A 14,492-nucleotide genomic window follows, 5' to 3' on the forward strand; every position below is an offset into this window, starting at 1 on the left:
TTTAGGGAGGAATTAGAAAGGTATAAAATAGACTCAGGCAAAGCTGGGCTGAAATGAGCTACTGCAGTGAGAGATCTGTTCAGTCTTTGTGTTTGGTGTTCCTGTAGGGTCTGTTCTGTAGTAACTTTGTGGTAGACTATGCATCTTTTGAGATACATTGTAGGGAAGCAGTTTGAAGGGTCTCTTTTATTTTAAGAACTTGTAGTGACCTTGATTGATATTTAAGGAGCTGAAGACACTGGAGAATAGTAAAGAGCAGAAATTAACAGAAAAAGAGGAGTTGAAATGGAAGATTTGTGTATTATGCCGCTGGATTGGTACAGCTTCAGTTTGGAGACCTACCTTCAACCAATGAGAAGTAATTAATTTAATTTAAATAATTAATATAATACCTGTGCAAGGGCATACACTGAGGAAAAAGTTACTTTCTGTTGGAATAATTCAAGCAGATCAGTTGCTGGTTCCAAAATTATATTTAGCAGTATCATGAAAGTCAGATTCCTCATTTGTCTGGGTTGATGCTTATGATAAAGGCTGCCATATGACTGAGTAACCTGCAAGGTCCCTGGCTTACACGAACAGGCTATTGCTAAAATGAATGAAAAAAAGTGAGCAGACACTCTCTTCTCCTATTAACTGTTGTAGGTATGCTTTTTCTGAGGTAGCCACAGCAGTCTTTTAGTTATCCTTATAAACTTATTCTCCTCAGAAGTTCTGGGAATGGAAATATTCGGGTTTATGTACAGCAGCAGTTGCTCCTGCCCAGCAGTATTCAGGGGGCTGCATCACCAGTGGGGCTGTAAGGAAGGAATCTCAAGGAGGAGGCAGGGGGAGGAACAAATTATTTTGATAAAAACCCACTAGGTTAGAGGGGAAGTAGGAACAGACTGCAGCTTGTCTTTGAAGGATATCTGGGTCTTCTTGGAAGAAAGGGCTCTTTTCTTTGGGAAAAGAACCTGAAGGGCTTTGGGAGATGCTTAATAATAAGACACACAAAGAACCACAGCCAGCTCTTTGGTTTTTTCCGTCTCCCTGTCCCATCTCCATCTCCATCCTATTCCTCTAACACAGCACCCTCTTAGTCCCCTCTTTAGTGTTTGAGTTGCTACTCTATTCACCCTTATGAAGGTTTTACACTAAGAAGGAAGAGAGGAGGGAAAAGGGGACTGGAAAATACGTGTATTGTCACTTTCCATGACATGGCAGTGCATAAAAATAAAAACTAGTGATTATGAACATGAAAGTACTACTTTGCCTTCCTTTTTTTCTTCCTTCTTGTAACATGTTAGCACATGTCAACATTAATGAACATTAAAACATGAAGAAAACATGGGTAGATCTTAATTGTCTTATTATCCCACAGAGTTAAAACTCTTGAAGGAAAAGTGACTTAGAAACCTGATTATTTTGTCATTGTCACAAATCCGTGTAATAATTGGACACTACATTTACAAAGTGCCCTTATGAATGCAAAGTGTGTCTGGTAGATTAACAAAGGACCACACACCTGTTTCTCATGCAAAGCTCCTTTCTGATGCTGTCACAGAACTATAGTGAAAGTTTTGGCAGATGGCATTACAATTCAAATAAAGAAAAATAAGCTTCGGAATTCATACATATTTCCTTGTCATTCAAATGCCAAGGGATTTTTTAACATAATGTTTAAAGTACAGAGTGACTCAGTTTGAGTGTCCTCATAAATATAACTAATGCATAATGATGAACAAGTTACAACAAGAAGTTTCAGAAAGCAGTTGCATACAACTAAAGCAGCTTTTTACCTATTGTGCAACAAGCCAAAAAGTATTAAAAGATGGGACTTGTAAAGTTCTCACTCTTGAAAGGCAATTAAGCCACTGAGGAGACAAAACCAGATTCTAATCATATTTCACCAGTATAAATCAAGAATTGCTGCCTCAGCACCTGCAGTGTTAATGTGAATTTTCCACAGTGCAATGTAATCTCCTTCATCAATTCTATTGATTTATCTATTTCATCAAGTAGTATTTAAACAGCTAATGTATCTCCATTACGTATATCCATCTACTGTTCAGAACAACGAAAACATATTATTAAAAAGCATGGTAGTCATGGAAACAGATCATGTAGGAAGTACCTTGAGGAGGATTCTTCTATCTGATTGCATACAACTTCATTGGCCACTTGGAAATAAAATATAGAAATGTAAGATGTCTTGTACTTGATCAGAGCACTAGTTTATCTAATCTGCTCTCAGATGTCTATCCCATGCCGTATCTGATGCTTCTGAGGCCGTTGCAGCCTATCACAAATAAGTAAAGTACCTATGCAATTGCACAGTCTGGGCAGGATAGCTTTTTATTTGTGGACCACCCACAGACAATCAGTTCATTGCAAGCATACAAAGTAGCTCTTGGCTGGATTTTTTTTCATTATCACTATAGATGCTACATTTTCCAATTTCTTTTCATAATATGTCTATCCATTTGCCTCACTGGCCTGTCACATAAAATCAGGTAATTGCCATTTGGTGTAATAACAAGGCAGAAAAACAGAAAACTTATGCTGTGTGCATTATTTTGAAACGTTGACTTGAGACAAATGAAGTCATGGAACAAATGTTTTCTAATGTTGATTGAAATTTTAATTAAAGCTTAGTGTTGTTATTTTAAAAATCAGTCAGAAACAAAGTAAAATAACCGGTCTGACCAGGAAAGATGAGGAAAAGGGGCTGTCCTCTGTGCAGAGGAACAGCTTGGATGTATGGAGCTCTCCAGACAGCTGGCTGGTGGATAAACTGTGGATCAGGATCAGAGGAGAGGTCAGTAATGGAGACCATGGTGGGTTGTTGCAGACCCCCTCATCAGGGCAAGGAAGCCTTCTTTAAACAACTCAAGGAAGTCTCTAATCACAGATTCTGGCTTTTATGGGAGACTTTAACATCCCTGACTTCTGCTAAATGGGCAACAAGGTAGAAGACAAGCAGTCAACAAGATATCTGGCAGTTTTCAGGAATAACTTCATGATACAGGTACCAGATGAGCCAATGAGGGGTGATGCACAGCTGGACCTGCTATGAACTAGCAGCAGCAACTAGTAGGAGATGTGATAGTCAATGGCAGCTTTAGGTATAACGACCATGGAACAGTGAAGTTCAGGATGCTGTGGCAGAGGAGCTCAGGATGCTGGCAGCTGTCAGGCCCTAACAAGGTGCCTGATGAAATTAGAAAGTGAGTCCTCTGAGAACACATTTCTGGACACTGAAAGGAGAGGGTGGTGACTGGGTGTGGTGGGTTGACCCTGAGCAGATACCAGGTGCACACTTAGGCTGCTCTATCATTCTCCTCCCCACCAGGATGAGGTGGAGAAAATAAGATGGAAAAAAGCCTCTGAGTCAAAATAAAGGCAGTTTAATAAAGAAAAAGCAAAGGTTACATGTGGAAGCAAAGGAATACAAAAGCCATTATTCTGTACTTCCCATCAGTAGGCAATGTCTGGCCATTTCCCAGGAAGGACTTAAGTATACATAGTGGTTGTTCCGGAAGACGAACATCATAAATAATATCATTCCCCTTTGTCCTCCTTTCTCTTATCTTTTGTATCTGAGCAAATGTCATATGGTATGGAATACCCCGGTGGTCACTCTGGGCCACCTGTCCTGGCTGTGTCCCCTCCCAAGATCTTTCCCACCCCCATCCTGCTGCTGAGGGGGGGAAGGCTGGAGAGGCAGCCTTGGTGCTGTGCGAGCCCTGCTCAGCAGCAGCCAGAACCCTGGTGTGTTAGCACCGCTGTTCCAGCTACCAGTACAGAGCACAGCGCTGCGGGGGCTGCTGTGGAAAAAGTGAACTACATCTCACCCAGACCTGGTACACTGGGAACAGCCAATGTGGATTTACCAAGTGCAAATCATGCCTGACCAACTTGATTGCTATGCTGAAATGACTGGGTTTGTGCATGAAGCAGAAGTAGTGGATGTCATTTACCTTGACTTTTGCGAGATTTTTTGTCTCATACAGTATTTGTGTATCACATTTAGGGCATTAAAAATAAGGATGGATAGAGAGCTGTACAGGTAAATAACTGGTTGGGTGGTGAGGCTCAGAAGGTAGTGGTTAATGACCATACTGTACCTGAATGCCTATCAAGAGGAGTACTGCAGCAGTTTATAGATGAGTCTGTCCTGTTTGACATCTTTACGTACAGTCTGAAGGAGGTAACAAAGCCAACTTCGCAGGTGACCCCAGGGGACCAGTCAAGATGGTCAAGGGGAGGGCTGCCACTGAGGGACTGAGCCAGGCTGCAGGAACAGGCCAGCAGAAACCTTGCAAAATTCAACAAGGACAAATGCAAAGTCCTGCACCTGGGCAGGAAGAGAATTTTGCAACCGTACAGGTTGGGAACTGACTCGTTAGAGCGCGTCTGCAATACCGCATCCAGTTTGATACAGGGGATTGAATTCAGCAGACAGCCACCAAGATCCTCTTTATTAAAGTTTGGCACTGAAAATAACATTAAAATATGTCATTTAGGTTTCTTACAGAAAAATAAGCTTTTTTCCCCTTTGTTATACCAGAGGTTAAGAGGTGAATAGCTAGCTTATGTTGAAGCTTATATATGAATTTGAGGTGCTAGTAACAGAATACCTAGCTGCCCCCCATAAGGTCTAGCCTGCACTATTATTAACTAAATACTTCTATGGGTCTTTTTAGGTCAGTAGCCAAACTGAAGGGTTTAGGTTATATAATAACAGCAAATTCAATAACTACATAAATTCTCAGGGTAGGTTGTTAAACATTTAACAGCAAAAGAAATAATATAAATAAATGAAGAGACTGAAAAGCAAATAGAGGAAGAAAAGCGTGACTGCCTGAGATCAGGCAGTTATTAGATAGAAAACACTGGTTTGTAACGAGGCTGAATTGATACAGTCAGTAATGAGGTACAAGCACTGAAAGATTTGAACATCCAAAAGATCAAAAAGAATGCTTCTTTTCAGTCTGTTTTCTTCAAAGTCTAAAGAATATAGCATAAAAAAACTGTGTTAATAAAATCAGTTTCAAAGGCAGAATCTTCCCCATTAGAGTTGTACGTGGAGTGCAGCTGATCTGCTGAACTTCCAGAATACAAATTGATAATGCAGCACGCAGTTGATGTACTTGGGGCTCCTTTTCTGCTGGTAAAATGGGTGTGCTAGTGACAGTCCCTTTTGTGTGCATGGCTGATCTCTGAACCAGCAGTGCCATCGCAGCTCCTCGGCATGCGTGTGAGTAACGGCTGGGGTTGAGCTGAGTTCTCTGCACCGAGATTTGTCCTGAAGTGACTTTACTCCTAGCAGCACCCGCATTAGCTAGTTTAAAGCTGGGAGCTGTGAGGATAAGAGTTTCAGTGACTCTGTTGAGATGTACCCGTTGTTGTATTAAAACTGAGATAACATGTAATTAACACAGCATTCAGAAATTATCCCAAACTATTCTTGGAAGTTAAGGCGCAGAGCTGTTTAATAATTCCATGGAAGCCTGGATACATTCATATCCAGTCTCCTGGGCAAGAACTTACAGCTAAAAAAGGAGATTTTTCACTGTTTCTTAGCAGCCTCTATTTCCCCAGCAAAACACTAGTCACTTTGCTGGGAATTGTGAGATCAACAAGGAGCTGATTTAAGCTTCTCTCTCCACAAATATTCTGTAATACAAACCAAGTACCCAGCACAAATAACACAGGAGTAAGGACAGAGAACAAGACAAAGGGATAACATGGTCTGATGAAAAAATCTAAAGTTTTAATAATAAATATTTTTCAGTGACTTACTGCTTTCCTTCGATCTATTATTTCTAAATGTGGAAAACAGAAGTTTTTAGTTTGTTTAGAATCTTTTAACAGAAACCCTAAGGTTTCTCTCTGAAAGGTCCATGGAGAGTAGTCTGACCATCTTAAGCTATTGTCCACTAAACTTAAGAATTGAATTCTTTACCAAGGCTTTATTAAGGAAACCATCTCAGGTACTGTCTACAATAACCTAACTAAATTATTAACATATAAGGTCTTTTTTTCCCCTAATTTCTTTTCAATTGCATTTCTTTTGTTTTTATTTGAATAGCTGACAAGCCCCTTATGAACTTGGTTTTGCTAGTTTAAACTCACTACTTCAGTTGGTACTTTTTCACTGTATTAATGCAATTCTTGATTAGACATTACACAGTTCTGCATGTCAGAGGGATCAACTCTACTTAATGTTAAGAATATCCCTACTGTTGGCAATATTTCACTTGGTAACAGTGCTGGGAGAAAATATTATTGAATTGATAGTAATACATAGTAATCTGCATTCTGCACAATTAAGGATGTAGCATGTCACAATAAGCTGCACAGAAGGAAGAAGACGCATTTATCAGATGTGAATGTTACTTAGACATTTGTTTCCATTGTGCAAGAAGAAATTATGCATAATGTCATTTTATTCATGGGAATAAATTACACATGAATGGTGTGTCATTATAGAAAGAATATAAACAGTCATGTCTTTGTGAATTTTGCTGGTATGAGAATGGCAGTTGGAGAACATGAGTGTAACTGAAATTGAGCTTAGGTGACTTGGCTTGAGTTGGTATGTTCCGTAAGTTTTCCAGGTCTTCCATGACAGGAAGAGTGAATTTGTTTTTGCTGTGGAGGTGGAGTTGTCCGCCCTGCCTTTGTTGTTATTTCACTGAGTTCAACTTCCATGGTTTTTATCTAATTTATTTTCTCCCACAGCTTTTGATTTGTACGCTTGCATAGAGAAGTCCATGTTAGTACTTGCATTTTCCAGCTCAGGCAGTGACATTTTAAACATGGCTCAATGGAAGAACCTGTTGAGGTAGTATGAAGGATTTTACCATAGCATATACATGTTGATTTTTTGTTGTTGTTTTTTGGAACTCCCAGATGGTGCGCAGATAGGTGACCTAGCAGAATTCACACAGATACGGAGATAGTAGGTTAAATACTGATTTTCGGTGAGCAATATTATCCTCTCTTTCCTTATGGCACGCTGTAACAGAAGGATTCAGGAGCAGCAACACAACTACTATATCTCTTTCATGTATCATCAGCTGGGCAATGTGGATGTGCACTAACGAAACCATTCAAACTGGACATCTCCAGCCCCCTGCTCCTGCGGGAGCAGCATAGCATGCCTTGAGCAGCATCCGCTCCCCGGTAATCTGTGTGCTGTGCCTTAGGGTATTGCAGGCAAGTTTTTTTTGTAAACTATGCAATGAAGAACACTGCTTTAGACTTACAGTTAAATGTTTGCAAAGACCGTGTCTCTGAAAGAAACTGGAGTGTGCAGCTGCATTGGACTGTGGAGCTGCATGGTATTTTGTAACTTTTAACCCAGCTCTTTTGATACCTACCCTCTGTAGTAAGTAACTGACTTGAAAAGGTAAAACTGGATTTGAAACAGGGAGTAAGGGGAGAGAGAAAGCAAGAGATAAAACACAGGTTGTTGAGTGGAAAGATACAATAGTTTTTGGAAAAAGTCTCATATATAGGTTAGAAAAGGCTTCCTGACCTGTGGCTGGGTGTTAACAAGGCAGGTGAACCAAACTCACAGTGACTTCCACAGCTTCCACATCCTTATTGACAACATCTTCAGCAGGCACTGTATTTTCTTTTTCTCTCTCATACTATATTCTTTTGTACTATACAAAGATTTTGATTGCAGCCAATTAAAAAAATGTGCCCTCGTCTGTCTTTCCAGTCTGTCAGTAGGGTAATGACACAATGCTAGTTGTCCTGAAACCTTCGGAGGTTTTTATGACTCTCTTTAACACATTTAGTACTTCATAAACTTTAGAAAAAGTAATCTTCAGTATTGGTAATATGCTTTTTCATCTTGGAACATTGAGATCCAAAACATACTCTTTTCCTCCATCCCCAGAGAAGGTTAAGTGGCACCATCAAAAATCATTGTGAAACACAACAGCTTTCAGAAGGCAGAAGAAGAGCATCTGGATGATTAGCATAAGCAGGCTGTGATGGGGAAGCACTACCACTGATTGTTGAAGTGACCTGCTTGAATTCATATTAGTCTGTCTTTTTTTCATTCTTTCTTTCCTTCTTTATTTCTTTGAAAATATAAAGGCTTTTGTTACCATTGGTCATTTAATTTTTAGAAATGCAGCTCCTTCTGCATCTGAAATCTTACCCAGATTCATGCTGAGCAAAGTGTCTTAGTATCAGCTGTTCCTTTTTGATCTTTTTTTTATTTTGCATGACTGCTGCAGTGTTACCTAGATGCTGCTTCTGTGGTAAGGAATAAAGCATGATGTGAAAACCGGAGCGTATAAACATACTATGCAGATCTTTCAGCACCTTTCCGTCCACTCATGCTATCAGCATTGCCAGCTGCTGCGCAAACTATTGCTGATTTTTAAATGGTGATTTTACAAATGTTCCTGAACAGGCCCTCCACTGGACGAAAGGAGATCTGTGGGAATGCAGTGTAAGATTTTGGAGACTGAAAATAAATTGTAGATTTATGGGGGTTTTCCTTCTGTAGAAAGAAGGATTTCTTTCTATAGAGAAAGCCTCCCGGAGTCAACAGAATGAAAGGCATGAATGATAGCAGTGTTGAGCTCATGAAAATGAAGACTTCATATAGCATAGTACCCATGAAACAATTGGTTGCAGAAATTAGACATGAACTAGCATGCTAGTGCTACCAAATGAATATCAGAGAACGCTATAATTTATAGCCCTTTCCCATTTCAAATCAAGGTGTCCAACAGTAACCTTCACAAGTGTTTTATAACAATTCTCTTTTATAAATGTTTACAGTTCACTCTCATCCCTAATGATCATCCCTGGGTACAATGAAATGGAAAAGAGAAGCTGTAATGCCCTCACCCCTAATTTGGTAAATGCTTAGCTTCCTGTTTTATGAAGCACTAAAGTATTTCTGTCCTGTAATCTTTCATTTCAATAGTGCAAAATGGAATAGATATTTAGTGTAATGAAAAATAATCACAGTGCTCCTGAAAGCAAATGTAGCACAAGATTCTTCTAACAGAAGCTCTGTAGTAAACTACGCTCCACTAACCTTATCTGCCATAGTTGGTGGGCGAGGGGCTTGACTTTGTGCTCTGGCAATTCCATTTTACTGGTCAACACAGAATTTTAATTAAACATAGCTTACAGGCTGCATCTCAAATGGGAAAATGAAATTAGAGCATTGCCTTACATAGAGTTTATATCTATTATGGTACAGGAAGGTAATTTTTTATTTCCTTTCTTCTGAACACATGACTGTTTTATGGTGTTAGATAATCAGAGGTTCAATCCATGCATTTAAAAATGAGTTCTCCATAATATGTGAAATTAACTAAGTGTTTACAGACTTTTACACTACAAAGTGGGATTTGCCATTTACCTTCTCAATAGTTTGCCAGTTCATAAATACAGTTATATATGATTACTTTAGGAAAAGTAGGCCAATAGGTTAATAGTAAATCCTCAGATTATTTCAGATTTTCATAAATACATGAAATAAAAAATGTCCTCTGCACCTATATATTTTAAAGTGTATATATTTGTAGAAAAATACCAACTTCTAACTTTGGGCAAAAGCTCTACTTTCTTTTTTTTTATTTCATAGTTGTAAAAAACTCCATCTACTAATACACTTTGGGAAAGGGATCTACGCATATATCTCTCTGTGTGGCGTATGCATGCATGTGTGTTTGTGAGTATTTTTATGTACAGATTGGACCAGTACTTGCCTCACTTTTCTCTAAGGAAATGTAATTTTAGATGGCCAGATATGAAAGCAACAGTAAGTTAATTAGGGGAAGAAAACCTTGTAAGGTTACATGAAAATAAGTTGTATCTATAGTATTTAAATTGGTACTTTGTATTCATTCTGTGTCATAGGGTTAAGTAAAAACATAATTTTCTGATAGCAAATGACTGCCTTTATCTTGCATGCATTGGGAATGAAACTTACTGTAGGGGCAGTACAGAATTTGCGTATCAGTTGCTTTCTTTTTGAATATTTATGGATTACATTACATAGTCTTGTCTCAGGATATACAGGACTTTATGGGAACCGTTGCAGGGTCAGTTACCCACAGATTTTACCCAAGTTCTGAGCAGGTCTGAAAAGAGCAACACCAGAGCTCTGTAATGCTTGGTGACTTGACAATGAGCCAGTGACAACTGCCATTGCACAAAGCAGGCCAGTAGCCTCCTGGGCTGCAGCTGGCAAGTATTGCCAGCAGATCAAGGGAGATGATCCATCTCCTCTACTCAGCACTGGTGAGACACAGCTGGAGTTCCGGATCCAGTTCTGGGCTACCAAGTACAAGAGAGACATGTGCATACAGGAGAGAGTTCAGCGAAGGGCCACTACGATGATTAAGGGACTGGAGCATCTCTCCTATAAGGAAAGGCTGAGACAACTGGGACTCTTTGGCCTGGAGAAGAGAATCCTCAAAGGAGATTTTATCAGTCTAAATACATACATGAAGGGAGGTGCAAGGAAGATGGAAACAGGCTCTTTGCAGTGGTGTCCAGTGACAGGACAAGAGGTAAAGGGTACAAACTGAAATATGGGAAATTCTGAAAAAAAACCCCTTCTTCACTTGTAAGTGATCAAACACTTGAAGAAGTTGCCCAGAGAGGTTGTGGAGTTGTGGTTGTGGAGTCTCCATCCTTGGAGACATTAAAAAGCTGGCTGGAGATGTTCCTGAGCAGCCTGGTCTAGGTGACCCAGCTTTGAGCAGAGGGGTTGGGTGAGATAATCTCCAAAAGTTCCTTCTAACCTCAACCATTCTGTGATTCTGTGACCTGCTTAAATACCTTATGCTGCATTTATTGCTACGAAGTGACAATAACAAAATAGCCCTGACAAAAGCAGTTTGGAGTCTGGACCTGTGAAGATTTCAATGCTAACAATATTTTAAGAATAAGAGGAAGAATTGAGTATCAACATTAAGGAAGTCCTTGAGCTTTTTGTTACAAAAAAAGTAACGGGGAGCTCCTCATCTGCCAGTCTCTGGCAGAGGGTTGTATCTTCCATTGCAGTATTGGAATAGGCTGAGCAGGAACATTCTTTGAGGTCAATGTTACATGAAGACCACAGCAGTCTTAAGGCAGAGATAAAACAATTTCTTAAGATTTTTTTTTAAGTCTTTAATCTCCCTATTTCCAGTCAGGCTTTACTTTCCTATTTGCCTTTTAGAGCACATCAATAACTGTCTATTCACATTGTCACTGAAAGAAAAAAAAAAAAAAAGCTCAAATCATCCAGGAGTATCCAGGAGTACTTCTTTATGGCCAGTTTAATGACTTGTTCAGTATGCACTACATCAGTTCTGCTCTGTCTAGTTTGGTACTCATTGTCTCCCAAAAGTTACTTGAAAAGTGCAACTGAGTTTAAAAAGGACAAAAAATCTGAGGTACGGAATTCCAGAATCAAATTTCCTTACAGCATCTCAATACCACTCTCCATATATTGTGCCATAGTCTAACGGCACAGAAATCAGTATCTGTGTGTGATGGGAATGCCCATCCTTTTGTGAGTCTCCTCCATCAAAGTCATCACATCTGGCACTAAGGTTTTTACTCTCTTCGTGTTGACTGAGATACTTGTCACATCTGTCTGGTGCCTTTTAAATACAAGATGAAGTTCTGTTGGCAGTATAAAAATTTTTTAAGCATTCACTGTGAGTGATAATAAAATATGTATGGATGTATATGAATATATATATGACAGCTTGGTTGTACATGAAAGATTGATTTCTGAGTGCATTAAATTAATCCAGTTAAAATTTTAATTGTTAATAGCAGAATGTTTTAGGGATCTCTATTTCTGCAAAATATAATTAGTTTTATGGCCAGAAGATGCTGTAATATCTTATTTTGGTTTGTACTGCCATGTACTACTTTGTACTTTGATGTCCCTGATGTCTAACTAAGCTTTGGAACAGGATGCCTTTGGAGGCTGTGGAATTGCCATCATAGTAAGATGAATAGTACAAACTTCTCAGGAGCATTTAGGTATACTTACTGTACTTACATGGCAGAAAGCAAACTCTTTTTGTTCCGTCTAGAACAACTTTTCCAGCATTCCTAGCAAAGAAAGAAGCTCAAAAAGCAAATTACTTTTTTTGTGTGTGTGTACCTATTTGGGAAAACAGAATGCTCTCACTTCCTCCGGTGGTGATGTCATACAAGATGTGCTGCAGTTGTTGGCTGGTACAGCTGTTGGAACAATAGAGTAGTTCAATGAAAATGTGTTTTTCTAGAAACTGAGATCTGTGTTTGCATGCAGTTTTCACGTTAATACTACTTGTGGCTTCCATGGGGTGTGTTCAAGATTTGGCATTTGCTTTGATCACTGTATCTAATTTCACTGTCAAGTTAATTTCCCTCAACACCAGCAAAGAGCCACAATTTTGTTATTAGAAGTCTTAGTGTTCTGTACTGTATTTACTGAGAGAGACAACTCTTTGTTTTTCAGAGCTTCCATATGGCTGGGAGAAAATTGATGATCCCATTTATGGCACTTATTATGTTGAGTAAGTTCCCAAGTTCAATATTAAGTTGCTGTTAATATGTCATAACCTAATATTAATATCCTCTGCAGTGCTTAGCCTGGCAAGGCATGGGTACAATTACTTGACATGTTAAACTGAGGGTATACCAGGAATTCTCAGTCATCAATACAGCTAATGTGTCCAAATACATTCAATGGGTCTCAGACCAGTGACTCAGGCATTCAGTCATTCTCTTCCTTCAGGATCTGATTTCAAGGTATCATTCCAGCTGATACTTGTACAAAGATCATATTCATTAAATAAATGTTGTATTTTTTATGTAAGCTTTGGATATCCACAAGGTAGAGATCTTGATAATCAATGAATAGGGAAAAACATAATCATTTTAGCTCTGTTAAGATCCTTTTCTGAGTAGTCCTTCCTGCTGCAAATCAGATGTTTATACTGTTTGTACCAGAAGGGAGGTTATTTATATGATGCATATAAAATTTCAGCAACGTCGTGTTTTATTTTGTACTTAAAAGTGCAGCTGAAAATAAAAGAATATAAATTTCTATTTTCGTAGCACAATCCTTGCTTTCATTTTTTCAGATTTTATTTTAGTTCATGAAACAAGAAAAAACTTCTTGTTCCTCTGTGCAAAGGGCAACAGAAAGTTTTCATTTGAAGTAATAGGTAGAACCTGTTCTGGCCAGTTCCTGCATAAAATAAGTAAATCACAGAGAATGTTACCTGGTTTTTAGCTCAATACAGTGAATGAGACTTAGGCAAAGTGAATCTAAATTCAACATTGTGATACCTCTTTGGAGTGGTCAGTTCTGATTGTGGCTGTCTACACAAAGTATATAGCAGAGGAGGCGGAAAGCCTCTCCCCATCACTGTGCAGACAGTGCTTGAAAGGTTCAGAAAGATCTACCTACTAGTTTCTTTTATTAAATAAGAGAGATCTTTAGAGAAGGTGGCTCCTTACCTAAAATCTCTGCTTCAAATCCTGGCACTTAAGCAGAAACAACTTTATTCTAGTTGTTTCATACAAACCAGAAAATTTTTTGTTTGTCCCTTGGTGTCTCAAATCCATACCAGCACGTTGACTGCAGGGTCACTCTAGGCAGATGCTGAGGCTGCCGCTTTTCCAGACCTCAGGATGTGCTGTGGCTAACGTGCACAGGGTAGAGCTGGACAGGGGGATCAAAAAACAACCTCATTTCTGGAGGGTTAGAAGATGGAAGATGCCCCTTTCTTTACTGCTTATAACAGCAGAAGCAGCTTGTGGATGCCCGTGCACCTTCTCTAGCCCTCCTACAAAGCAAACAAACAAATGAAAACAGTGTTTGGCCATAGCCCTGCTGACTCCTTCTGTCGCATTCTCCAAATGCAGGAGCACCAGCTCTGCTTCCTTGTCCCCGGCTTGTTCCCTGACCTCAGCTGAAAGAGCCGGCAGCCCCATCTGCTTTTCCTCTCAGCCCAAATCAGCTTAGTCAGTCCAGATTCCAGCAAAAAGATAAGTTTTTGAAGTCTCTATGTAATGACATTAAATTGCCCTCTCTCTTTATGCCTGAGTTCTTTTATGATGTCCCCAAGTAGCGAGGGGCTGGAGTCCTTGTATCTCTCTTTACTTAATCCCCCCTGAGTATGTGTACACAAGCAATTATGCCCCAGTGGTTTTTAAGAGTATTTTGGTGAGTAACAGGTGTTGTGCAATTTCTGTGCATTAATCTCTTACTGAGACCCTGCTTGGTTGTTAGCACAGCCCAAGGTGTTCTGGCACCAGTGAGGCTCACACTTCACTGCGGAGGCAGAAACAGGACGAGTATTTATCTCTATTTCATGTCCAACACAGGTAAACAGACGCAAGGCACCAGGCCCAGATGTTATTATACAATTACATACTTTAAGGCAGTTAGTGCCAAATTTATTAATCCTACCACAGATAAGATTTGTGGAAAGATATATCAAACCTACTGCAGGCTCAGAGGT

At 39.4% G+C, this 14,492-nt stretch overlaps 1 protein-coding gene across 12 annotated transcripts in view; it reads left to right on the top strand.

The window, feature by feature from the left end:
• The window catches only part of MAGI2 (membrane associated guanylate kinase, WW and PDZ domain containing 2), a 755,689-nt gene that overhangs the window by 583,357 nt on the left and 157,840 nt on the right, over window positions 1–14,492 (top strand). For all 12 annotated transcript variants that reach the window (XM_055712103.1, XM_055712104.1, XM_005443453.4 and 9 more), the window contains one exon: window positions 12,479–12,536. In XM_055712103.1, coding sequence (XP_055568078.1) covers window positions 12,479–12,536 — 58 coding nt within the window. The remainder of the gene's footprint in view (window positions 1–12,478; window positions 12,537–14,492) is intronic.

The sequence above is a fragment of the Falco cherrug genome, chromosome 5, assembly GCF_023634085.1.
Source record: "Falco cherrug isolate bFalChe1 chromosome 5, bFalChe1.pri, whole genome shotgun sequence".
NCBI classification, from domain to species: domain Eukaryota; kingdom Metazoa; phylum Chordata; class Aves; order Falconiformes; family Falconidae; genus Falco; species Falco cherrug.